General features: G+C 55.0%; 11 protein-coding genes across 11 annotated transcripts; 6 read left to right on the forward strand and 5 right to left on the reverse strand.

Annotated features, from left to right (window-relative positions):
* Window positions 1-256: 256 nt before the first annotated feature.
* Window positions 257-1264, reverse strand: CCMA1212_010666 (Mitochondrial GTPase 1; the record flags this gene model as incomplete). The annotated part of the gene is made up of 1 exon (XM_073707702.1): window positions 257-1264. The coding sequence occupies one exon, from the start codon at window positions 1262-1264 to the stop codon at window positions 257-259; it is 1008 nt and encodes a 335-aa protein (XP_073553799.1).
* A 179-nt stretch (window positions 1265-1443) lies between these two features.
* Window positions 1444-2676, forward strand: CCMA1212_010667 (uncharacterized protein; the record flags this gene model as incomplete). The annotated part of the gene is made up of 3 exons (XM_073707703.1): window positions 1444-1447; window positions 1990-2319; window positions 2378-2676. The coding sequence occupies 3 exons, from the start codon at window positions 1444-1446 to the stop codon at window positions 2674-2676; spliced, it is 633 nt and encodes a 210-aa protein (XP_073553798.1).
* A 723-nt stretch (window positions 2677-3399) lies between these two features.
* On the forward strand, window positions 3400-5076 carry CCMA1212_010668 (uncharacterized protein; the record flags this gene model as incomplete). Its single annotated transcript, XM_073707704.1, has 2 exons — window positions 3400-3917; window positions 3975-5076. 2 exons carry the CDS (start codon window positions 3400-3402, stop codon window positions 5074-5076), a joined length of 1620 nt encoding a protein of 539 aa, XP_073553801.1.
* A 606-nt stretch (window positions 5077-5682) lies between these two features.
* On the reverse strand, window positions 5683-7917 carry CCMA1212_010669 (uncharacterized protein; the record flags this gene model as incomplete). Its single annotated transcript, XM_073707705.1, has 1 exon — window positions 5683-7917. The coding sequence occupies one exon, from the start codon at window positions 7915-7917 to the stop codon at window positions 5683-5685; it is 2235 nt and encodes a 744-aa protein (XP_073553800.1).
* Window positions 7918-10847: 2930 nt separating this feature from the next.
* Window positions 10848-11290, forward strand: CCMA1212_010670 (uncharacterized protein; the record flags this gene model as incomplete). Its single annotated transcript, XM_073707706.1, has 2 exons — window positions 10848-11074; window positions 11143-11290. The coding sequence occupies 2 exons, from the start codon at window positions 10848-10850 to the stop codon at window positions 11288-11290; spliced, it is 375 nt and encodes a 124-aa protein (XP_073553781.1).
* A 1007-nt stretch (window positions 11291-12297) lies between these two features.
* Window positions 12298-12669, forward strand: CCMA1212_010671 (uncharacterized protein; the record flags this gene model as incomplete). Its single annotated transcript, XM_073707707.1, has 1 exon — window positions 12298-12669. The coding sequence occupies one exon, from the start codon at window positions 12298-12300 to the stop codon at window positions 12667-12669; it is 372 nt and encodes a 123-aa protein (XP_073553782.1).
* Window positions 12670-12837: 168 nt separating this feature from the next.
* Window positions 12838-15103, forward strand: CCMA1212_010672 (uncharacterized protein; the record flags this gene model as incomplete). Its single annotated transcript, XM_073707708.1, has 2 exons — window positions 12838-14925; window positions 14990-15103. 2 exons carry the CDS (start codon window positions 12838-12840, stop codon window positions 15101-15103), a joined length of 2202 nt encoding a protein of 733 aa, XP_073553779.1.
* Window positions 15104-15857: 754 nt separating this feature from the next.
* On the reverse strand, window positions 15858-17835 carry CCMA1212_010673 (Pre-mRNA-splicing factor sap145; the record flags this gene model as incomplete). The annotated part of the gene is made up of 2 exons (XM_073707709.1): window positions 17661-17835; window positions 15858-17600 (listed from the first exon to the last, which is right to left on the reverse strand). Exons 1-2 carry the CDS (start codon window positions 17733-17735, stop codon window positions 15858-15860), a joined length of 1818 nt encoding a protein of 605 aa, XP_073553780.1. The 5' UTR covers window positions 17736-17835.
* An 841-nt stretch (window positions 17836-18676) lies between these two features.
* On the forward strand, window positions 18677-20245 carry CCMA1212_010674 (uncharacterized protein; the record flags this gene model as incomplete). Its single annotated transcript, XM_073707710.1, has 2 exons — window positions 18677-19050; window positions 19124-20245. The coding sequence occupies exons 1-2, from the start codon at window positions 18751-18753 to the stop codon at window positions 20243-20245; spliced, it is 1422 nt and encodes a 473-aa protein (XP_073553777.1). The 5' UTR covers window positions 18677-18750.
* A 1396-nt stretch (window positions 20246-21641) lies between these two features.
* On the reverse strand, window positions 21642-22406 carry CCMA1212_010675 (uncharacterized protein; the record flags this gene model as incomplete). The annotated part of the gene is made up of 1 exon (XM_073707711.1): window positions 21642-22406. One exon carries the CDS (start codon window positions 22404-22406, stop codon window positions 21642-21644), a length of 765 nt encoding a protein of 254 aa, XP_073553778.1.
* A 445-nt stretch (window positions 22407-22851) lies between these two features.
* On the reverse strand, window positions 22852-23529 carry CCMA1212_010676 (uncharacterized protein; the record flags this gene model as incomplete). The annotated part of the gene is made up of 1 exon (XM_073707712.1): window positions 22852-23529. One exon carries the CDS (start codon window positions 23527-23529, stop codon window positions 22852-22854), a length of 678 nt encoding a protein of 225 aa, XP_073553775.1.
* Between the last annotated feature and the right edge of the window lie 945 nt (window positions 23530-24474).

The raw sequence follows: 24474 nt of genomic DNA on the forward strand, positions 1-24474 counted from the left end.
GTTTGGGTCGGTTTGGTTTGGCTTGGGTGATTTGGTTCCAGACGTTGAAAATCTTGAGCCTCCAGATGGCTTCATGGCGGAAGGGAATGGGGATACTGCTAGCTAGCACCGCCCAGGATCAATGTGATGCATATTTGCCACGATATCAATCCGTGCGGTTCAGGCCTCTTTCGCAGCGATTATGCCGTCTGACGCAAGCGCTGAGCTGAAAGCCGGCTTGACGTAGAAAGTCTCTCGTGTCTAGACCTGCGCTATCTCATGCGCTGTCCTCTTTCCGCTGCTCTTTCCAGGCCTTTTTCCCTTGATTCAGGCTCAGCGGAGGGTTTGCTGCCACCATTTCATGGCGTCGAAGGGCGTCGTCTGAGAGGTCATCCAGCACGTATTTGCCCAGTTTACCTTTCCGCCATTCGGACAAGACCCTGGCCGCCGACTCTCCCATGTCCGGGACGCCGCCGGCCTTCAGCTTGCCATCCCGCTTGGCCACAGCGGCCAGGAACTCCTCAACGTCATTTGTGGGATCGCAGTACCGATGGTAGATGTGGGGGTCCCACAGATTCATCTTGTAGAGCAGGTAGTCTGCCAAGATCTCGTCTGCAATGAGTCCCTTCTTGATACCCTGCACAAGGGATATCTTCATCATCGTCTCCCCGTCTTCAACATACGGGACGAAGACTCCCGGTGAATCGAGCACGTAGACACCGGCGCCGACCCCGCCTCTCTCTTCCGGCTCGACCACGCGAACGCTCGTTCCAATCTTGCGAGTTACGCCGGCCTGGTCACCCGTCTTGGCTACCTTGTTCGTCCTCCCCGTCGTGCCGGTGCTTCTGAGGGCGTTTAGCAATGTACTCTTACCGACGTTTGGCATGCCCACGATCAGCGCACACAGGCCTGTGATCGAGTCCACCTCCTGGGCCGTCTCTTTCAGCCGCTTAAGGAGAGAAGCCGTGGACGCCGAATGGTTCTTGTCCCAGAACAAGGCGCCACGGCCATGCAGCTTCTGCAGAAACTGCCGAGCCCCGGGACTGTCGCCGCCGAGATCATGTTTCGTGTAGACGATGAGTTTCGGGCGGCCGGCAACCGCCTTTTCAAGGATGGGGTTGTGGGTTGACAGAGGGAGCCGGAAGTCGCGGCACTCGATGACGAGCGAGATCCTCGAGAGGACCGTCTTCAATTTTGTGACGGCGGCCTGGTGGTGGCCTAAGAAATAGGACTTCGGGATGGATGATGGAACGGCAAAGGAACGGCGGGGGACAAACTGTGCCATTCCGGGGACCGACTGCTATGCATGAGGTTCATGGTCTGCGGACGCAATTGGCCTGGGAGGGGGGGAAAAAGTTCTGTTACTACTAGTTTGACGTACGACATTGCGGAGCTCACGTCGCATTGCGGAGACACTTCAAGCTGCATACAACTATGGAGTAGAGTAGCCGAGGATGCGCTGTCATGTGTAAAGGTCATCAGCCGCTTATCAATTGTCGACTTTTCGTCTTCCATAACAAAAATTCATAATTACATTCGGAACTCTGCGTAATATATTATATATATGTATATATTACTTGAATATCTTTCTTAGTAGATATCTTTATTAAACTAGAGAAATATTTTATATTTTTTTTCTTTTCTTTATTAATAAATCTATTATATCAAGATAAATCTGTCTAAGTCATTAATACAGTTCAGATACTGAAAAGCAAAAAAAAAAAAAAAAAAAAAAAAAAAAAAAAAAAAAAAAAAAAAAAAAAAAAAAAATAANAAGTACTAGCCAAATTAGTTTGTATTCCCTTTTTAAACGGGCCGTGTTGCCATCGCCGTTGGGGGAGATTTGACCTGCTAGTCCGTTTGCTCGCTGCTGCGAGTACGAGGTACAGCCTAGCTTCAGAGCATGTACTCCAGGATATAGGGGGTCACTCTCCGGGACCTCGACTGCCGGGGTTGCTTCTGTTCCTCGTCAGCGATGATCTGCACGGAGCACCATCTATTGACTGGCAGGTCTCGGGCCTCCATTTCCCATCGCCACCAGACGACTGAATAGCCGCGACAACACCATGTCTTCGCAGCAGAAGAAGGGCGCGGCCGGCGCGCGCTTCGAGCTGCTGCCCGCGCTCAAGCTGGATTTTGGCAGCATCACCGACGGCACCGACATCCCTCCACCGCCGGAGTCCCCGATCGAGCCGACGTACACGCCGTCCAAGACGTCCGACGGCAGCAACGCGAGCATCGAGGCCAAGCAGCCAATGTCGACGGCGCACGAGAACAAGGCTAGCCCGCGAAGCCTCGCCGACAACGCGCCGCCCAGTCCTGCCGCGTCCGGCCACCAGGGTAGCGTCCGCCATTGACTCTGTCTTTTTTCTGCGCTTCTAATGACAAGAATCCACAGACAACATCCTTCAAGGAAGTGCGCGTAGCGCTGCCAATGTATATCGTCCGGCCAGCCGAGGCGCCGCCAGCGCCGCGGACTCTGAGAAGACGAAGCGGGCGAGCGGCTGGTTCAAGCGTCTGAGATCGGGAGACACGCAGTCAAGGAGACGGTCGAGTCTCTTGAGCCTCGAGCAAACAGATGCGCCAACAGCGTCGAAATTGACTCCTGCTAAACCTCCGCCCAAGATTCCCAACCTAGTACACCTCGAGAGCGAAAGCAGCAGTTTTGGCTCAGATTTATTCGATCACATCAAATAATATTGACTGATACATCCCCCAGAAAAGAAATACCTACTATGGAACAATTGTCTGATCATGGCTCTATTGAAAGAAGAACGGAAAGCTATATAATAATTTCAGGATTTGAGGTGTGTTTTAATAGAGGAGTATTGCCTACGTCTTATATTTACTTGGAATTTAATACTGCATTCATCACTACCTTATGTATTAGTATTTCCATGGATACCTTATCCGCTATCTACCTACCTCTAGCATGGTATTTAGGCAGGTACCAATCGCAATCAATTGCTGCCAAACTACTATGAAACCAGTTTAGGCGGATCTGGCTAGTGTGGGTTGTCAAGAGCCACTTAATCTTGCTTCCTTCTTAATCAACTAGCCGGATTTTATATCCTCCGGTCTGTTGTTACTTACCGATGAAGCAAACGTCCGCTCCGGATTTCGCCCGTATTATTCTGAGCAAACAAAATCCTGTTGCTGTATCGAATTAGTTTTGCTTCGTTTGTCGTCGACCCGGCATATTATTATGGACCGCGAGCGAGATGGTCGGAGTCGAAGGTAAGAAAGCAACAAACCTGCACACGCTCAATCCATCCGCTTTCCGCCTCCGGACTGCAACTGCCTGGTCCTTTTGTTGGCCGATCGCGCGTGGTAGTATCAGGCAAGGCGGAAATGCGGCGGGATCATCTCTACAGGCCGGATTATTCTGCTACTCTGCCTGAACGGTCCCGTATCGAGAGTATGGCTGACGATTACAGGTATGATGACGGCGAAGTGGTGAGGTACGGTGCTGGGGAGTCGTGGAGGCCGACACCGCGAGAGCGATCGCCTAGAAGGCCGAGAAGCCCCATTAGAGACCGAGCCAGAAGCCCGCCGCGGACTAGAAGTCCTCGCCCTCGGAGCCCCATCATCCCAGGATCTGATAGCTACGTGCCTGGAAGATATCCCCCGCGAAGGCGTTCCCGCAGCATCGGCGATCGATACCGACGCGAGCGATCCAGAGACCGCGAAAGCCCTCGCCGACGCGAGAGGAGTCGATCCCCCATCCGGCGATCCCCATTGCCTCGCCGCAGCCCGCTCCGTCGAGAGTCGCCGCCCAGAGAGAACAGATATGAGCGGCCAAGGTCGCCGCGGCGAGACTGGGAGCGCGATAGGCCGCGGGACTTGGACCGTGAGCGTGAGCGGGACTGGGATCGCGAGAGAAACGACAGACCCCGGGTCAGAGACTGGGAACGCGACACTGAACGGCGGGACGAGAGGTATGTGTTGGCTAATGAAGCTTGCCTACAAACCAAACCAGCTCAAAGTCTCTACAGACGGTCTCGCTCTCCGTTCTCCCGAGATCGCCGCCGCGATAGAAGCCCCCCACCCGGCAAGACGACGCCTCTTGCTGCAAGGGGCGCCGCTTACCGGCCACGCTCCAGGTCGCCAAACCGACGAGATGACAGGTTTCAGCCCTTCAAGCGACAATCGCCACCGCGAGACCTTGGATCAACGAGCATCATTCCATCTCGACCTGCTTCAGAGCGGGCAGATTCACAGTCACAATCTCAGTCTGCGAAGACTCGCTCACCCCTGACATTAGAGGGCTCTCCCACGCATGCCGCCGCCGCCGCTACGACACCATCGTCTGCTATAAAGGACACACAGCGCTCTACTGCACACGAGCCAGCCTCAGGCCCATCCAAATCTCCACCGCGCGGTCCTGCAGCGTTACGTGCGCCGCCTAGTGGTCCTGCAGCTGCTCGAGCATCTTCAACTGCCACAACCATGCCAGCTCCGCAGACCCAGAAAATTCCGCAGACGCCGAGCGCCGCGCCGCACAGGCCAGATACTACGAGCCCGACGAACCCGCCGTCGGGGCCCCGAGGCTATGTTCCTTCCATTCGGGGTTCCTCCTTTGCGCCTCGCGGTGGGCGAGGTGGTTGGAACCAGGCTCCGTCTCGTCATATGTCCGGCCAGCCAGCGTCCGCAGCCCCGAGCGGTCCCTCCAATATTCCCACCGGTCCGCGGGCCTCTTCTTCAGCCGCCACTGGCACGGGGTCCGCCACTGCTCAACGGCCTTTCAACCCACCAACAGGTCCATCAGCCCAGCATGGCAATGGACCAAGGCATAGCCTCGCGCAAAGCCTGCTTGCGACAATGCCCCCTCTCATCCCAGGCGGCAAAGCAGATCCGAGCATGACGCCGATGCTGCTGGGCGTCACCAAGGAGATCGAACCTCACTACCGAAAGCTGAGAGACGAGGAGGAAAAGTTACGGGAGGAACTGCGATTGAAGCAAGAGCGCCTTAGAAGGAGTCTCTATGCTTGGAACAGGCTGGAGCGGGATGCCCGCGCCTGGGAGATGAGGAGCGACCTCAGCGAGAAGAGCATGAAGAATCTAGCGGGCGAGGGCGCTGGCGGTGCCGCCTTTTAAACTGACGGGGTTATGCGCCTTAATGAATGGAGTCTACGCTTAATACGAGGAATGGGCACTCTGGTCGATGGGTGCTTTGCTACTTCCTTTTCTTCTTCTTTCTTTTCTTTGTATATCTACGGCTTCGCTACGGATCATGGTTGTATATACACCTCTAGGCCGGCATGATCAGATGCTTTTCTTTTCTTTTTCTTTACCCCAATCACAAAGGGCCAGAAGGAATTGCGTACACACATCATGCTTCACTTTCGGACCTCTAGCAGTCGATAATCTGCTCATGATTCGCGGTTCATATTCACTATCGAAAGACTACCTAGGCAATCTCATTACTTTAGATTCATAACGCAAGATTTCTTGGCCAAGACGAAACAGCAGCATCTATCCACCTTGGGTGAAGCTGAAAAACAAAAAGGGCCCTTGTTCCATCCAACGCCCATTTGACGTCTATCTGTCTCCCTGCCCCTACACAGGTAACCTTTGTGAACCCCTATCCTGTGCGCCAAACCGGGAAAGCATTGCCCTCAACATACTCCTTAGTGCTCCCTGTAGCCAGGGACAGCAAACAAAAAAATAAGAGAAGAATCGCAAAAAAACAAATTGGTATCTCTAAAAAGCAATGGTATTATCATGATCGTCGTCGTCCCCATTCCATTCCTCGCCTGAAGACACGCCGTCATCAGACACAAAGTCGCTCATGGTGAATGGCAGCTCCCTGGGTTTCTGGTTGTCAAAGACAATGCTGACGACGTCGCAGAGGCCCTGGATCGCCGGCTCTTCCGCAGCCGAGCCCTGCTGGGCTTCAGAGGCCTCGCTGTCCGACGGGTCCGATTCGTCAAACTCGTCTTCATCAGTGTCGGGCTCTTTGTACACCGGCCCCCCGAACCGACGGCGCCGCAACTTGTGGCCTCTTTTGGAACGGCTGGGCGAGCTGTCGGCATGTGTCTCGATTCTGCTGCTCCTACGCAGCGGAGAGTCCGACGGAGGGCTTCGCTTTCTTTTGCGTGACCGGAGGCCCTGGTGAAGACTGCCTCCGTGCACAATGGTCGCGTACGACTGCGGAGGTTCCGACTCACGAAGGAATACCCGTTCGACCATAGGCCTCAGCTTGGATCGAAGAGTAGCGCGAGCCTGCCACGGGATATCGAGCATGGTCTTGATGACCAGGTGCCGCAGATTCGGCAGATCCTTGGCTTTGTCCACCAGCGACTGAATGAACATCTCTGCGGTCTCGACTGACCAGTTTCGAATGTGCTCGAGGTCGATGACACGGAGGCTGGCGGGCCAAGTCGGCACCTGGTCCGGGAGGAGAGCATAGTCATACATTGGATCCGAATCATTGACCGAATCGTGGTGCCGGAAATATGACAGGTTCATGCGCAACTCTCGCAGGTTTGGGCAGGCTTCTGCCAGAACCGTCAAGAAGGCAAGGTTCAGCGACTGATTGTGCATCAGAGTCAGAGCGCGGAGGCATTGACCATGAGTGAGTAGAAACTGGGCCAGGTCTTCAGACTCGATCTCCCAGCAATTGATAAGTTCCAGGTGGCTCAAGTCTTTGGGTAGGAGGGAAAGCAGCTGCTTCGTCATGATGGTAGAGGATTCGAAGACGAGGTGTTTCAGAGACTTGAGCTGGGCGATGGCATCTGCGACAGCAGTGGTAGCCGCGTAGTTCTTGAGGGATATCTCCAAGTTGTGGCCTTCATCATCATCATCACCCTCGAGCAGCGAAGGCGCCTGGAAGTTGGTGAAGCTCAGCCGTTTGAGATGAGTAAATGCAGGCATCTGGTGAACTTGGATAATGTCGCTGAAGTTTGCAACAGGACCACCCAGAAGCCTCCCGCTCCATTCCCAGCTTTTGAGCATCGTTGGGGTTGTCCGCTTGATGAGAGCATCGGGCTTGTCGGATGGCGCTGCGAGGGCTTGGAGGATATCCTCCGAGTAGTTCCACCTGACATGCGACTCGAGCTCCCTATAGGGCGGTTGGTCCTTTGGTGTGTAGAAAATGACCTCCTTGAGGCAAAGCGAGGAACGGATGATTTGACAGACTGTACTCTGCGGCACAATGTGGATGTCAATGTGCAGAAACTGAATCATGCAGCGGTAATCGAGCATCGTCTTTTCGGGGGAGGACTGAAGCAGCGAAGCCAGGCGCTTTGCCTTGGAAGCCTGTCTGAGGGTCGGACAGCGGTAGACTGCCGTCAGAGCCGGCTCGCAAAAGGTGCGGCAGGTGGTCGCGGCCTGTAGAAGCCAGCGGGTGTTTGGGGGTTCTGCATCGCCTGCGTCGCGGGCAAACGTGAAGACGCCGACCCAGAATTCGAAAGAAATCCGAGGATTCGTCCAATCCGGGATGTGGTCCTTGGGCTCCTGGGGCAGCACGTCACCGTTCTGGTTCCCGTCCATGCTTTGTGCCGCCGTGTGCCGCCGTTTGCTCGGAGAGGTGAAGGGAGCAGCACGACGGCCGTTTGCCCCAGGCTTGCTCGCTTTCTTCGGAGACGGACGGCTCTTGGGGGACCTTGCCGGGTGCGAGCGCCTGTTGGCTCTCTGCTTTGCTCTGCCACCATGCCCGGCTGCTATTCGGGTGCTCCTCCGACGCAAACCAGGCAGTTCGGAAGCCTGGCTGAAAGCCGATTCAGACTCAGACGCACTCGACGCAGACCCGGCTTCACTTGGATCAGACTCTGAAGATTCTCGGTAGACAGGCCGCGCTCTTCCAGGCTTGGCTGCCGCCCGAGATGCACCTGAGCGAGTGACGGCAGTGGACTGGCGACTTGGGTTCTGCCGAGGGTTCTGGCTGCTCTTCTGGGCTGCGGCACGGTGGCCGGCAGCGCTGCGTGTAAGCGGCATCGTAGCGTCCGGTTCACAGAGCTGGGTGCTTGAGAAGTGGCGAGGCTACGCGTTCAACTGCAGCGGGTGGCGTGGCAACGCTGTGAGCTCTGTGTATGGATTTCCCTGATTCAAAGAGAAACAAAGAAACGATTCACGGCAGAGGAAGCATCGGTGAATCTCTAAGAGAGGATGGATGGTTGAGTCGAGTTGCGAGTCGAATTGCGAGACGAAAGGCTTGGAGGAGGAAGAGCGAGGATTGGAAGGGCCCACACATTCTGAGAAAGTACCTTGGTAGGTACGGTATGAATGAGCACTGAAGCTTCCAGACGCGGGTGATTCGGCACTGTACAGCCAGAATTCAATCCGCCATGTTAGAGTTTGCTAGGTCCGGCGCCGCATTGAAGCCCGCCGCAGCGCTTCGAGGAATCGGGACGCCGCTGGTGGTGGTTTGATTGATTGACGACGGCTCGGTAGCGTCAACGTCAACAGTGCGTTACCCAATGGCTCGTACGAGTACCTGGTACAGTAAAGCAAGCGAGCCGAGAGGCGCCGTCGAAGATCGGGGTCGTGCGCGTAGTGCACGTGGTGCGGATCAATGATGCGCATGATTTCGGCACGATTGATTGATCGACGCATGTAGAGCCTGCAAACGCAGATCTGTGCAATGGCGCACTCTGCACTTCAAAACTATCGCTTTCTCAAGACTCGAGAATTTCTGTCTCTACAGCTCGTGTGTCTCGATTCTGCAGAGCCAAGTGAAAGCACGCCAAAGAGCTGCAATCTCAGCAGATTGCGTCCTGAAGAACAGAGTCTCATACTTTGCAGAAACGAGCTGCAGAAAAAAACGCCATGGCTGAACGGAGCTCGGAGTCGCTTCAAGCGACTCCCCTAAGCAGCAGCAGTTGGTTTTGGACAACCTCTGCAGCAGATCTGGACCCTGCGTTAGCGCCATGCGCCAACCTCATCTGGAGGAGAGTCTGCATGCCCAGGTGGATCGGCTTGTATACAGTAGAACACTTCTCTACCAGGTAGTGATAGCAGTAGCAGTGGGAAATGTATTGATTTGCTGGGGTGCTGGATAGGCGTTCCTAGTGACAATGGAGAAGAGGGAGGCTTGAATACAGGAAAGCAAAGGTTGCAAGCATTTCCGGCGCCCATCCCATCTGGACATTAGTCCACTTCTTCCATCACCCATTCATCTCCGTTCATCTCCCTTTTATAAGCTAATGCGTCTGTCTTCCCTCCCATGTCCTGCTAAGTGCATTAGACATAATAACCTCGCGAGGTCCCATCATTAAATCATTAAACCTAATGAGCATGAACCTGATGCTAATCTGCAAATGATTAGCTGTACTGGCTGGAGAAAAGATGACTGAGTCCCTGAGGAGGGAACTCACAATCACAGATCGCCTCTCGAGGACGGAGGAGATAGGCCCATAGAGGCATGATAAACATGATGATAAAATGTTGTATAAGGATGTAGGTAGGATGATTAAAAGGTATGAGTTGATGCAAGTCTAGATTGTACACGTCCGCCTGTTTATATATATGCTGTCGTCTCCCATGACAACATCCTCCTGTAAGGTAGGTACGTTCGTCCTCTCCATTATATCCGATCGTTCCTTTCAGCATACACCCGATGACGACTTGCATGACCTGCTAGACGGTACAGAACACCTCGTCACAGGCGCGGGCCCTCTTTCCAGCCGTAAACGGGCTCACAGTCACGCTCAGCTACGCGGGGCTCGCGAACCATTCTATGCAGCGATGGTTCGCAAGCTTTGTTACTGCTGCCGCCCAGAAAACCAGGAGACGGCTTGTTTTGATCCAACTGCCCTGCCTTGATTCCCTATGCCTTGATCGGATCTTGCCCGCTAACGCTCTAATATCTCTCTGGAGGTAAGGACTGCCAACGTGCCATATTGTACTTGGGTGAGGAGGCGTGGAAGCTTTGACTCGGGGGGGTACTCTAGCTGGTGGCACGGTTCAGATGGAGATATTCTACGGTGCAAGTAGTGGGACTCGTCGTCAATATCCCAAAATCTCCCAGACAATAAGCTACCTACCTATGTATAGCTGGATGCTTCAGTCTTGAAGACATACACTCCATGCAGTGCACCAAACCTCCCACATACAGATCAGTTCACTGCTTGGGGTACATGGGTTTGTAATAATGAAGAGGTTATAGTAGGTACTTGCGTATTACGTTTGTCCTTTCCGTCGTAACTGATCGTTCCTTTCGCTCAACATCCAACAGCCGCCGTTGCCCCTGACCAAAATGCAGGTAGAGACTGGTAGGAAAGAGCGATAAAGGAGGAGCCAATTCTCGGCCCCTCCAGTCTGCCTTCCTGAGCTCTTTCCACACCGATCAATACCCTTGTCGTTCCTCAAGCATCTTGTTGACAGCTTGGAGCCAATAGGCCTTGACGACGTCACGGCAGCTTTCTCACGGGGAAGGTCGAGGGCAACGGCGGTCCAATACGACCATGTTCAGTCTCCACAAGGGCAAGGTGAATACCAGGGCGCATGCCGACGAAGGCGGAAGTCGTCATCCGGTGGATGTTTGAGCAAGAGGTACCTACCTAGTAGTATGTTGACAGGAACGGTCGGATACACTGGAAAGGACCAACGTAGGCAGGGACGCTGTCACGACATGTATACCTAAGGAGATGGACTGTATGCAAGTCAGACGAGCAGAACTCGGACCTTCAGTCATCACGTTCTTTACGTTCTCTTGCAGCACCGATTACAAGACCCAAAAGAGCCCTATATCAGTATTTATTGTCACTCCCTTGATGCTCACCGACCTCACCATCACCATGCCGTTTATTTATTTCACCGAAGCCTTGCTGATCCTCAGCGGATTTTTTTGGTGAGTTGTCTCCATCAAATGCGTCGAGCTCGCTGAGCTCTTTATCTGGTCACCGAGACAACATTCAGGGCGCACAATGCCCTGCATCGTCTCATCGCCGATTGCGCGAATGAGATGCGAGTTTCAAGACGCCCACTCCCCAGTGGATGGGCATGCGCGCAAGAGGCGCCGAGTCACACCCTCCAAGGACACAGATCCGGCTGAATACCCAGCGGTAGACGCCAGTTTCGATAATGTCCATTCCCTCGTCGATGGTCTCACTCGCAAGCGGCGGCTGTCAATACCTCCCCGGGACCAGATTCGGTGAGTTCTCTCCATCACATGAGTCGACCTCGCTGACCTCTTCATCTTGTTTCGGACACAGCATTCAGTGCTTTCCATCGAGCCCTTGCCGTATACCAAGAGTTGTTGGCGAGGTTTGACGAAGAGCACTCTCCTGATCACGGCCAATCTCGCAAGCGGCGGACAATTACACCATCTGAGGATGATGCTCGCAACCGCGGTCTGACCGACCATTAAGGGTTGGCGGTCAGGTTTAACGATAGGACCTCCCGAGGCTGTCGTGTCTGATGCACCTGGCGGGACATGGGAGGAAAGAGACAGATTAGCTTATAAAAGGGAGATTAACGGAGATAAAGGGGCAATAGAAGAGGTGGACGAATATCTAGATGGGCGCCTGAAATGCTTGCAACCTCCTTCTTCTCTAATATCGCCAGGAACATCTATCTAGCACCCTAGCAAATCAATACCTTTTATCTGCTACTTGCTATCACTACCTAGTAGATAAGTGTTCTAACCTCTGCTACTCTCTACTACTCTCTGCTGGTACAGTGCGTCAGCCCGTCTGTTGTTTTCTTCCACGACCTGGGTGTTATGGAGCATTGCATGAGACGGGAGTGTGTGTCCATGGCCAGGCATCAAGTGTTGCATCTTGACAGCAAAGACTCCGCAGAGTCATGAACCATCCCGGGCCCGAGGACTCGGCATCTAGACAACTCGACGTCATGAGCAAATGGTGACCTTGCGGAGATCCTGTGAGCTACTCAAAATGACCATGGACAAAACGATATGATAATGGCGGGAATCAAACACGAAATTGCAAGAAATTCCCAGCGCCTATCGGGACATTGCCCCGCCTCTTTCTTTCATTGCCCTTTGTCTCCATTCAGGTTCGTCTCGCATGAGGCCATCCGCCTTTGTTGACATGTCCGACATGTGCATAAGACACCTGGAGTTATGCTTGTAAGCGGCTGGGGCTGAATGGCCATGACAAACACTGTGCTCGAACTGCCAGAGAGCGCTGATGGCCAGTGCCTCAAAGCGCTGACAGTGCCCAGGCACAGTACGGACTACATGTACCTTCCAGGCTGCTTGGTGCCTACCGTGACCGCCTGGTGGTTGAGCGCAGGACCTACTGTATTACAAGCTAGTACCTACCGACTACAGGCTCCTTACCGGCTACAGGCGAGATACAGGCGGTAGAGAGAGGTAAAGGCCCGCTGGCGCTAGGCTGTTCTGGGGCCGCGATGCAAACCGGCAGCTTCCCCCGTTTGCCCTCCATTGGTCTCATCTACGTGCCTACACGCGTCTGCTTCCCTTTCCAGCAGCCCCCGTCGCGCCGCATCAGCCTTCTGTCGTATCTCGGCACTTGCGCCCCCGTCACGATCCTCGCTCCGCTGTCGAAGAGAGCCACCTGCGCCTACGTCTCTTTTGTCTCTTTCGGCCCTTTGTCTACTGCTGCGTGCGCGGAGAGACAAGAGAGGGCCAGCTCAGATCTGCGCTTCTCACCATCTTCTCACCTGCCGCTCACCATCAACAACCGGCATCTTCACCCTCACCCTCTTCGACGCTCTGCAATCCTGCGGCACCGAGGCCTGCTGGGTCCAACAATGCTCTAAAGCCGACCATTCGCCATTTCTCATTTCCTTTTTCATTCCTTTTTCATTTCTCTTTCTGTCTTTCCTACGCCAGCCTTCGTTGTTTACCTTGCTCGGCTTCATCTTGGTTGTGGCTCGTCCACCGTCTCATTGTCCATCATCTTCTCTCATGATTGGTTTCATCCCGCCATGACGGTGAAAACTAGGTGTCAGCGTCGAGCCCCCTTTCTTCATCGCAACTGGATCAAAGGCGCCAGAGCCTTGAAGGACTCTGCAGCTATGGGCAACATAGTGTCTTCACCCATCCACAAAAACTCACATCGGATTGACCATGACGACAGCCCGCCCCTCAAGAGGCGGCGCCTCTCATCCCCCGACTCCATTGATGCCAACCGTCTCATTGCGTCTCCGCGCGCCTCCGACTCGAGGTCTGCTCTCAAGGTCGAGGTCTTCAAGATTGCCCACAAGGACTCCAAAAAGGTCAGATCCTACCAAGCCTACGGCGTCCCTCGCGAGGTAACTCCCACCAAAGCTAGCTGCAGGATCACCATCTACGAGCTGGGCTCTGGCTATACTCGGCCCCTTCACTGCCAGAGCCAAGTATGCGACTTGACCACGTTCAAAAACCCCGTGGGCCCTCACCGAGCCGCCCGCATCGCCTTGCCCAAGCCTTTCTACATTCCCCAGGAGAGCCTCCTCATCAACCGAGCGGATGATAACACGTTTGACCTGGCAGACTCCTACCGCATCGCGGTCGAATTGGAGGCTGCGCATGATGAACACTGGCCGCCGTTGGACGCAAGCGATTTCGGCATTCCAGCCTCCTCCCGCCTCTCCTCAGCCCCCGGCAGAGCATGGGTTCTGTCAAGCCAGTGCGAACAGATTTATGGCAGTCTCAAGAGTCCCTTGACCTTGTCTGCAGGCCATTCAGCACATGGGCCCGAAGTTCTGACGGACTATGTCATGGACATTGACTTACGCTGGGAAACTGGCTTCAGAGCTCTAAAGCACTTGGACAAGGGGTCGAAGCCATGCATCAACGCCGTGGACCCTGACTTCGACCCCTTTTTGGACCATCCAACCGATGGAAGAAATCACAACATCAACGGCCACCACGTGGATGAATCCTCTGTCGAGATTGACGAGGAAGGCCTCGACGGCCCAGAGGGAGCGCAAACCCCCTCAAGGGCGCTGAGAGACCGGAAAAACGCCAAGGTGTACAACTTGAAAGTCCTCAGCGATCAAGCTCAGGGGAGGGAAAGGAAGCGACGCTCGCAATCCAGCCACAGCACCCCAAGCGAGGGCCGCGTTAGCTATCTGCTACCTCCTGACCAACCTGTTTGCCTGAACTATTACCGCTGTGTGACTTGCGGGGTTCACAACAGGTCGATGCAGCAATTGCAATTTCACTTGCAAACCTCACACACCGCATACAACTACGTGCTGGAGACGACGAGTCAGGGACCGCAGTTTCGAGTCACTAGCCGCTGCGAGTCCACACCATCTCCCTCCAAGGAGTTCCAGATAAAGCCGCCCGTCAGGCCATTCAACCTCGAAACTCATCTCGATGGTGACCTGTCATGGGTCTCCTCTCGCCTCGGACCGGACACAGTTGATGACGTTTTCACTTCCCCAGACAAGAATGCCGAAGAAGGACTGTCTTTCCAGTCGCCGGTAGCTACGCAGCCGCGGCTGGCGCAGCGACGCCCCGGGGCACCCAAAACCGACAAGATCCTGGTGCCCAACATTAAGGAGCCTCTTTTCGACCCCATCAGCAGAGCACGACTGGTGCCAGGCCAAGAGGTGCCGAAGAGAGTCCTAGACACCACATGGCTCATCCAGAAACATCGAGAGAGCACGAGCGACTTTTCCGACGTCACCCCCGCAGAGAAGGAGTACATTTGGGAGTGGGATGGGTATATTCTTCGCCAAAGCCTCACCTCTGCCGCTTACTTCCCTCGCGCCTGGCTGGGCTTTGTCAGAGAGAAGGCGGCCTGGCTTGTTGCCGCTGATCAACGTGTACTGGAATTTGGCAAGCACGCCAGCTTGCTTCGAGTTCGCGATATGCTAGATGATAAGACTATACAGGAAGCCTTTTCCCACATCAATGATGCAAGAATGAGGCTGCAGCTGAGCAAGGAGAGCGGCAACGTCCAGACCGAAGAAATGGACCCGAAGCAGTCTCCCAGAGCCACCGAAATCCGCAAAGGATCGAACGGCTGCACCATCTGTCAGCTTCCGGTCCTGGGCCCCAGACTGCTGGTCTGCTTCAACAAGGTACCGCCCACTCTCACGTCGCTCCTATATCTCCGTTTGAACAACATGCTGATGAGAAATCCAGGCTTGCCCTCGCAGGCTATATCACGCAGACTGCATACAACAGGAAGCGGCCATGCCGGTTGACAACAAGGACAACTGGCTCTGTAACGCGTGCTACACAGGCAAATCAACCTAGGAAACGAAAGCCAAAGTAGAGACGCCGGGCAGTACAGACAGTCTAAGGAGTATAGGTTCATCGGATCCAATGTCATCAGATGCGACAGGTTCATCAGGTGCGACAGGTTCATCGGGTCCAACAGATCCATCGGACGATCCAGAAGCCCCAGGCGGGCCAAATTCTCCATTTCAGATACCCTGGTGGCTTCAAGAATCTTGACACGAATTGCGATAGGACAACTAGGCACAGTATCCGTCAAGCACACGGATCCATCATACGCCCGGAAATGTTGCCATAACTAGAGGCACCGATCCAAGACGGGGGAAGCCATTCTTCGAATTGCTGTTTCGATCTACTGGTGGGCGTCGCACGTGATGGGAAAGGCATGTCGTGGCGGGTTGCGCCTCTCATCATCGTCCTATACAAGCGCGCGGGGTTCAACTCGCGATGTAGTTATTTGTCTGTTTCTACCTAGCTGAGGGGGAGGCTGGCTGCCTCCACATGAGACACGATGAAGATGTGCACAATGTCCAAATAGACGAAACTTGACGAAGAAGATTACACACAACCCTGAGTTGCCTGAAGTACTATACGATATCACTAGGTACCCATTATCCACGGCCTTGAGAATCTTCATCTGTGAACGTGGTTGAATATGAAGAGTACATGTGTCATTCAAACGCTACCGTCATCCCTTTTGTTCCTTGTCCCAGTGTCCAGTTTGCACTTGATATATCACGCTGAAACAAACGCTCCCCGTTCCGTGGTGGTATTAAAACTTGTACTTGCCCTCCCGTTTCTTCTCGCTGAGCTCCTTTTCGGTGCGCTGCCGCTTTCTACTCTCCTCCGCAATCATCTGGCTCAGGTCGTCGTCGTAGGCCCATTTCGCACCTATGCCCTCTGCCTTGTTGCTGGCCTCGTACTTGCTCCGCAGGTCGTCCTTGCTGAGACCGCCCTGCTGGTTGAGCGAGTCCACATCGATCGCGACGTCCACATCGCCGGGCTTCTTCCGCTTTCGAGAGTCGTCATCTGCGCCCAGCACGGGTATGCCAGATGCTGCGGCGCGCTGGGCGGCGCTGATATCGTATGCGCGATCGCTGCCGAAGAAGCCCTCGGCACGTATCTGCCGCTCAGGCACAACCGTGTAGGCGGAGCGAGGAGCAGACGACTCTTCGGTTTCGTATCCGCGTCGCTGTTTTCGTAGGTCCATTTCGCCGGCAATAGATGTCTCGACTCCTTGCTGTGAATAATCGGGCTGCACCGTGCTGGTGTATCCTCCAGGGGTCTCGAGCCCGCTAACATCCTCGGTACCGCCGGGGACCTCATCGTCCTCTTCCTCTTCTTCCTCGGATTCTTCTTCCTCCTCCTCAGATTCCTCCTCGCGGGGTTGCAGCTCTCCCCACAGCGTGCGCTCGACGGCGTCTCCGTTGGTTGCTTGGGGCTGTGTCAATTGCGCTTGGCCAGCAGCACCGTTTGACGCGGTGAGACCGAAGACATCGCCGCCGTATAAGGGACGATTAAACTCATCCACTGGTGGTTTTCCCCAGCCGCCGGGATGGAAGCCCCATGATCCTCCAGGAGGCGGCGGCGCGTTCAAGCCAGGTATCTTCAGCGTAGGGTAGCTGGGAGGTGTGCCGAATCTCTGCTGGTTGATGAGCCAAGGAGGAGGCGCCCCGGGCGGCATACCGAGCGCTTCCTTTGTGGCATCGCTCAGCTCTCCAGGGCGAAAGTGCTGGTAGTCCACCTCGCTCTCCTTGCCCTCGTAGTAGACCTCGCCGAACCGCGTCAGCTCCGGCTTCGTCTGGAAGCGAAAGAAGGCGTCGTATAGCTTCTGATAATCAATGTCCAACTTGCCCATCTTGGGCTGGACCCGCTCTCGTTGCTTCTGCTTCAGCGTCTGCTCGGCCTGCTTCTCCAATACCGCGTCACGCATCTCTGCAATTCCCGTCTCGGCGATGAACTTTGGCAGCCGAAACGCCGACTTCTCGATTCCTCTCTTTGAAGACAGATACTCTCTCTTCATGGCCCAGTGGGAAGGTACAGGGACGACATTTCTCTGGGCCTTTATCTGAACCAGGAGCCGTGGGTCTGACGATGATACATCCTGCCATTCAACCACTTCCGGTATGTTGACAAGAGCTTTGAGCTGTGCAACGGTAAGCTTGTTCATCTGTTTTCGCTTCTTCTTGGATAGCTTTGGCTGGCTAGGGTTCTCGTCCTCCTCATCAGGAATGTCGTCATTATCGCCGAAGAAAACGTCGCCCTGGTTGCCAGCATTGGCCTCCTTAGCAATCTGGTCTTCCGCAAAAGAAAGACCAAACTTGTTGAACACGTCTCTGTACGCGGCAAACGCGGGATCATCGTCGAGCAGGTCTTCTCGGATGGGTTCAATGGCGACGGTAGCGGATGGCTTGGCCGAGTCCGCTGCGCTCTTCTCATCGGACCCATCTATCGGCTGTGGCGATTCATCGCTCTTGTCGACGGTTGGCTCGTCGGTCTGATCAGGTTTCTGGTTCTGCGTCGAGGTCAGCATATATGCGATACGTGACGGAGGCGCATAGGGACAGGGACAGACATCTGCTTTGGCCTTCTTCTGTTCCTTCTTCTTGGCCCTCCGCATCTGGTTCTTGGTCATCTTTGGGGCCGCCATGGTGAAGCAGCGCTTGGCGACAGATTATTGGATTTTGGGAATGCGGCGGGGTTAGCTGCCTGCGTGAGGAGCTGGAAGAAGGCGTAGAGACCCGCGAGAGCAACAACGTATTGCTTTGGATCTCTTCCCATGCCGCGGCGAAGAGGCCGAGTCTCGGGGGAAAAGAGGCTGTCGAAGATCGATCGGTCGGTCAATCGGTCGGTCAGGCCAATGGACGAAGTCGGGACTGCCTCGCAGCCGTGCTTGCGAGGTGAAGCGAGTCGGCACGTGGGAGAGGCGCAGAGGAAGAGAGAGATGAGAGAGAGGAAGAGGGAGGATGATGAAGCAGGCAGGCAGGAAGGAAGTGCAGCTGCTCAGAAAAGAACTGGAAAAACAGCAGCTAAACCCAATCGTGTCGAGCCAAGGCTGGCGCGTCAAGGCGGTGGGGCGCGCGGCTCTCGGCAGAATCTCGGATAAATGTGCGACCGGTATCTGCAAGTACCTGCGAGTACAGGTCGCCCGAGTGTAGCACAGAAGCACCCTCGCGGCGCTGGGACTCGCTAAGGCGGCCACTCCTATCCGGCGATAAGGACCTCTGAGTGACCTGAGCGCAACCTGCCGCGGCGCCGTCGATCCCCTTTCCACCACCTCTGCTGTATCTTTTGTCTCGCCTCGTATTGTATTTTCCTCTTCCCCCCATGCTCTGATAACAACAACTCTCTGTTTCTCCTCTATTCCGCGAGTCTCTTCTTCCCTGGGAGCTGTCGAGTTTCTCACATGGCTCTGTCGTGGTAATGGACGGCTTACCCTTTGCGCCCAGTCTCTCGTTTTGCTCCACTGCTCCAAATGTCAATTGATATTGCGGCGTAACCCAGAAAAGCACCGCCTCAAGAGTTGACGTTGCCCTCGGACTGCCATCTTGTCAGCTCGAAGCCGTTTGCGCGTTCGAAGACATCATATAGACTCGCAAATTGTTGCCAAAGTCCCCACGAATTTAATCATCCGAGCGAAGCATCATTCTCAGCGCCGCTGCGTGATGGAAAAGTTCCCGAGCCTGTCGAGCTCACCACATCCAGGGAGCAATGGCTTCAACGACCTGGGCTCGACGCCCGCGAACGGGAACGGCGACGGCAACGGAAGCATCAATGGCAATAGCAATGGCAACATCAATGGATATCCAGCGGCCAATACATGGTCGGCGTCGGGCCGCTCCCACGCTCGTCAAAAGAGCCTCGGAGATGCCTTTCGGACGATTCGCGCGAGGAAAGGCAGCATGAGCCAAAACGCCCACGAAATTGCCGATGCGCTGCGAGCCCCCGTGTCTCCAAAGCTTGTTGTATGTCACGCCCTGTCTCATGTATGATTACTGTCAGGCGACGCCAGAAGTTAATCTTGTTCTTCTTGCGCAGATGCTTTGCCTGATGTGGTACACGTCATCCGCCCTGACGAACACGTCGTCAAAGTCCATTCTCAACGCCTTTGACATGCCTGCCACCTTGACCCTGATCCAGTTTGCCTTTGTCTCTTCTCTCTGCGTCTTCCTCTCCTGGCTGGCCGGCATCTTCCCCGTCCTCCGGGCCAGGATATCTGCGCTGCGACACCCCATCCGCGAGCCCAGCCGGGAAGTCATCATGACCACGCTGCCCCTCGCCCTCTTCCAGATCGGTGGTCACCTCCTCAGCTCGACTGCCACGGCCAAGATCCCGGTCTCGCTCGTCCACACCATCAAGGGCCTTTCGCCGCTCTTTACCGTGCTCGCCTATAGACTAATATACAACATCCGATACCCGACCGCAACCTACCTCTCCTTGATCCCCCTGACCATAGGCGTTATGCTGGCTTGCTCCAGCGAGTCACACTATGGCGGCCAGTTGCTTGGCGTCCTGGAGGCGCTCCTGGCGACGCTCATCTTTGTCACGCAGAACATCTTCTCCAAGAAGCTGTTCAATGAAGCTGCGAAAGTCGAGGCCGACGGCGTGGGAACCCAGTCCAAGAAGCTCGACAAGCTTAACCTGCTATGCTATTCGTCCGGCATGGCCTTTGCCCTGACATTGCCGATATGGTTCTGGACAGAGGGCACGACCCTTATCATGGACTTCCTCCGTGACGGCTCGGTAGACCTCACCGACAGGCCTAATTCCATGGACCACGGCCGACTCGCGCTGGAATTCATCTTTAACGGCACTTTCCACTTTGGACAGAACATCATCGCTTTCATACTACTGTCCATGGTATCCCCCGTCACCTATTCCGTTGCGAGCCTCATCAAGCGCGTGTTCGTCATCGTCATGGCCATCATCTGGTTCAGGAGCCCGACGACCTCCGTACAAGCCGTGGGCATTGCGCTCACCTTCCTCGGCCTATATCTTTACGACAGGACCAACGAGAGCAACAAGGCCGATCGGAGCGCGAGGTTGATGACGCAGTCCCGGGCCGGAACGCCCCTGCTGCCGCTCAACGAGCTGCCGGCGCAAACCGGTCGCTACCAAGCCTCCTCTCCCCAGCCGAGAAACGGGCCATTTTACCCGTAGAAAAGCGGCTGAGGGGAACAACCGACAATGGTTTTTGACTCCTCCGATGAGATGTAGTCGGCAAATTTCTTTCTTTGGCTATTGCAAGGGAGAGACGAAAAGAACGTGGGTCTTTATTTCCATCATCCATCCATGTGCTAAATCGCACATCAGATTTTGCGCATCAATTTTACAGACATATCTTGCGACCTTCTTTGAGCGACTACCTAGGTGGTTTTCAAAGTACTGAGACGGAACATGTGGAAGAAGTACTCGAGCCCAGAGATTTACGAACGGTGCTTTGGGGAAACTAAAAAGGCGCTAAACATGGGAAGGCGACGAAATCAACGGATGATCTAGATGTGTTTCATTACATCTATTCTGGGAAAGCGAACGACCATCAATAGATGGGAGGATAAACGATAGAATGGGAATTCCGTGGGCAATTGCCGACGCCATGCGTGTAACATAGTAGAAAAGACATGATCCTTGTGCACTGCCCAGCGCATCTTCGCCTGCGTCTACCGACTCACCAAGTATTGGAGGAATTGTTGAGATTAGTAGCTCTCCGGCACTGGAGGTTGAGGCAAGATGACCCAAGTAGGTGTCTATTTGTTGGCTTTTCCTCTCATATTCTAATGACGAAAAATAGTAAGAGTGGCGGTCATATGCCGCAGAGCCCAGGCTCATTGTGAGTCTTGATACGAAAAAGAGAGAGGATGCGAAAAGAAGAGAGATATCATAAATCATCCGAGCTCGCACGCCTTGATAACCCATTGACCAGAAACAACAAAGGAGAATAAAACGCCGTCAAAATGTATATCCTGACCGTCAGGACCCTGATGAACTCCGTTGCACTTGTGTAAAGGCCGTGGTTCCCATGAATTCGTAAGCTGAATAACACGCTCGCATGAGGGTAGTCTATCGAGAGGGAGGCCGGCTGAGGGAGCTCAAAGACGCCCCGCAGGTTTGGCCTCAAATGTGGTTTACAATCCCGCCTCCCGCGGGACACGATAATGAGATGAGGGTATCTTGTAATGCTTTGGACGTGCCAATGAACCCTGGCCGGTGATGAGTATGAGTGCGTAGCAGATATGAAACGAAGAATGGCGCGTCTCCTGATTCGTCATATTGCGCGAGTTTGCGTATATACTAACGGGCAGTCGAGACAGAGGTCGAGGTCCGAAAGTCCGCCATTCCTTGGCCATTGCCCTGGTGCGTTGCCGCAGATATTAACCCCGCAAGCGGGCTGGACCCTGGCAGAATAGCGCCTCTTGGTGGCCATGCAATCGCGGGGAAGTCCCATGTCCGGGTATCAGATTGAGAATAGTAGTAGCGGGCTACTCGGCAGTGCCTCGTAAGCGACACCAACAGACAGGCTTCAGATTGGCGCCATTGATACACACGAGGTGCTACTTCATGATGAGCTGCCACTGGAGTTGTAGCTCGACTCTCCGGATTCTGGTCCGGAAGAGGTAGGCGTTGTTCGCCGGCTAGAGCTCTTGCGATTGAACCCCAGTGCTGCGCCGACCTTTTTCCATCCCTTGTTATGCGCTGCAACGGCCCGGTGAAAGCCCCCGTGCGAAGCAGTGAATGTCCACTCCGAGGTGGGCGGTGTGGTAGGCGGCGTCATGGGCTCCGTGATTGAAGAGGAAGTGCCGCTGCTGTCGGCCGTCAAAGTCTCCGGATCCGGACCCACCGAAGCCGCTGTCCGGTCAGATGATGCCTTGGGCGAAGCAAGATGGAAATCATGGAGGTCGCCTGCGGGGGTCGCGACGGATTGCAAGAAAGGAACCAAGAGCGAATCGTTCATGAGTTCGTATACGATGCGTCCAGCTTCGGCAAGCTCGGAGGGATGAGGAGGGTCGGGACCACAAGGCACCCGCAGGAGGCGATCGCGAACCTGAGCAGGAATGTTCACCTCGCGAGGCGCACATGGGATTATGTAAACCTGCATCAGCTTTTCCCACCATGCGCACACCCTTTCCCTGCAGTCATCCGAGGGATTGGGCTCGGAAAGGGTCTGTTCGTAGACGGTGGCATAGCGCTGAGAGTCCAGCGTGAACTCGAGCGTCTCCATGCAGTGGTTCTGCGAGAGATAGGCCATGAAGGCACTCAGAGACCACGGCGGGGGAGCGGTGTCGAGAAGAATCTCGTTGAGCGTCGGCGGGCGGCCAGTCATAATGTGCCGGGGAGATGATGCTTCGGATGAAGAGGTGAAGCTAGTCGGGCGTGAGTGCGGCGTGCAAGACGATTCATGGAAGTCTTCGAATGCTGACAAGGGCCGTGGCTGCTGCTTCGGGAGTGTGAGGGCTCCGAGAGGCTGTCGTATCCTTGGAGTCACCATGCTTCGTGAGATGGCACCAGCGTGCCACTTTACAATGTGCGAATCCCTAGACTTCTGGCGAGAGCGCCCTCGGCATGCCCTTGCCAGAAGAAGCCTGGGAAAGCACCGCAGTTATATCTGCACTGCTGAGGATGAAGCGGAAACGGTCGATTTCCAGCAAAGAGAGAATGACTATCAGGCGTCCTGGACCGTCCGGGAACGACACAACGACAGTGAATGGGCGTGTGCGAGCCGAGACTGAATGGCAATGCCGAGCCGGAAGCGGGCGGAGCTACACAGCTCAACTCAGACTCAGCAATGCAGCCAGCCCAACTCTAAGACGGTCACGTAATCCTGATGGGATCCACAGGGCCAGCGAGGAAAGTTGCCTTTTCGAAGGAGGAGGAACCAGAGGAGGGAGAATCGAGTCGACGTGGATTAACAAATCATGCACATCAGCGTCGAGCACAGCAGAGCACAGCAACAGCCGGCGAGCAGTGGGATACGGCTGATGGCCACGAGCGAGGCTCCAACGGGGACCGGGCAAGTAAACGGCGGCGGTGAGGACGGATCGTATGGCGGGTGGCGTGCAGAAAGATTCCAAGCTGGTGGAAAGCGAAGTATCCGAACGCAATGCAGAGCTGGCGGCCAGAGAGGAGAGCAGAGCAGAGCAGATGAGGGAGCAAGTGAGAGCAAGATCGGGAGCACGAGCGCGAGCACGATACACGTCTTTTGTACAGAGCCGCAGGTTATCGCTTGTACTTGTAGCGGCAGGCGCAAGGCCGGGCATCTCGCTGGGTGGCGGGGGCAGAACCTGGAAGGCACTGAGCAAGATGCACAAGGCAGGTGGGGACGGAACTTGGTGGCTGCGAGCTAAATCAGCATCGAGGCCTATCGGGGATCGGAAGGTGGGCGGCAGTGGCCCTGCTCCTGCCTTGGGGTGCTGTAGGTTTACCTTGCGGTCTGGCGCTTTGTACATCGCGCTAGTCGGCTTAGGGCTAGTCGTTCTCGTCAGAAGTCGTTCTGTGGTTCTTTCTATTTTTTTCTCCGCCCCTTCTTTCCTTCGCCCGGGTCGGGGGGCGAAGGCGAAGGGACGAAAAAAATGGCAATGGCAATGCAAACTCAAATACCGGCGTCTACAGTACCGTACTAGAGTATCGGCATCGCCTAGCATGCTTCATGCCCAATAGTTTCTCCGTCCAAGCATTGGCAGCGGGGATTCATTTGTGTCATCATCTTTTGAAGGGGAAATTTTATGAGAAGAAAGGGAACACAGGTGAAAAGGGAAGAAAAGAATCGCTCCTGAATTAGGAGCGCTTGCACTGTTGTTGACCGGAAAGCCGTCTTTAACCCTTCCACCCCAGCTGCACGAAAGCGGAGGACAGGCAGGCCGGAATGGAGATCTCTTGCCAAAGCTGGACCAGCTGTGCACTGCCGTCCCAAGTACCTGGCAGCCTGGCGGTACCTCGGGCGGCGCCGTAGATGCCCTTCACCGCGGCGTACACAGTACCTCGGTGTGCAAAGTTGCATGATGCCGGCTGCAGGTTGCAGGTTGGCAGGCACGGCGGGGAATTGCGATGCCACCGGAGCGTCTGGTGATTTCCAGCATCGGTGAGGAGCTGTTTCCTCTTGCATCGCCCTGGCACAAGCAGCAGGGGAAAGGAAAGAGTGGGCGACGCCGAAGAGAAGCGAGCGCCAAGCGTCGAGCATCGTGTCGAGAGAAGAAGGCGCGAAATGGACGGACCCGGGCGAGGAGAGACAGACCTGAGGGAGAGACGGAGCCTGCGGGGTACCTGTGTGGACTTTCTGACCGCTGGTAGAGCGCTACCGCCCTGCGCTGCCCGCTCGTGTCGGCCAGGTATTGTTTCGTACCGGCATGGAAAGAGATCAAGTCATGGTAGGTGATATGGGGCACCAGCAACCA

The sequence above is a fragment of the Trichoderma ghanense genome (assembly GCF_004382785.1).
Source record: "Trichoderma ghanense strain CCMA-1212 chromosome Unknown scaffold_29, whole genome shotgun sequence".
In the NCBI taxonomy this organism is placed as follows: domain Eukaryota; kingdom Fungi; phylum Ascomycota; class Sordariomycetes; order Hypocreales; family Hypocreaceae; genus Trichoderma; species Trichoderma ghanense.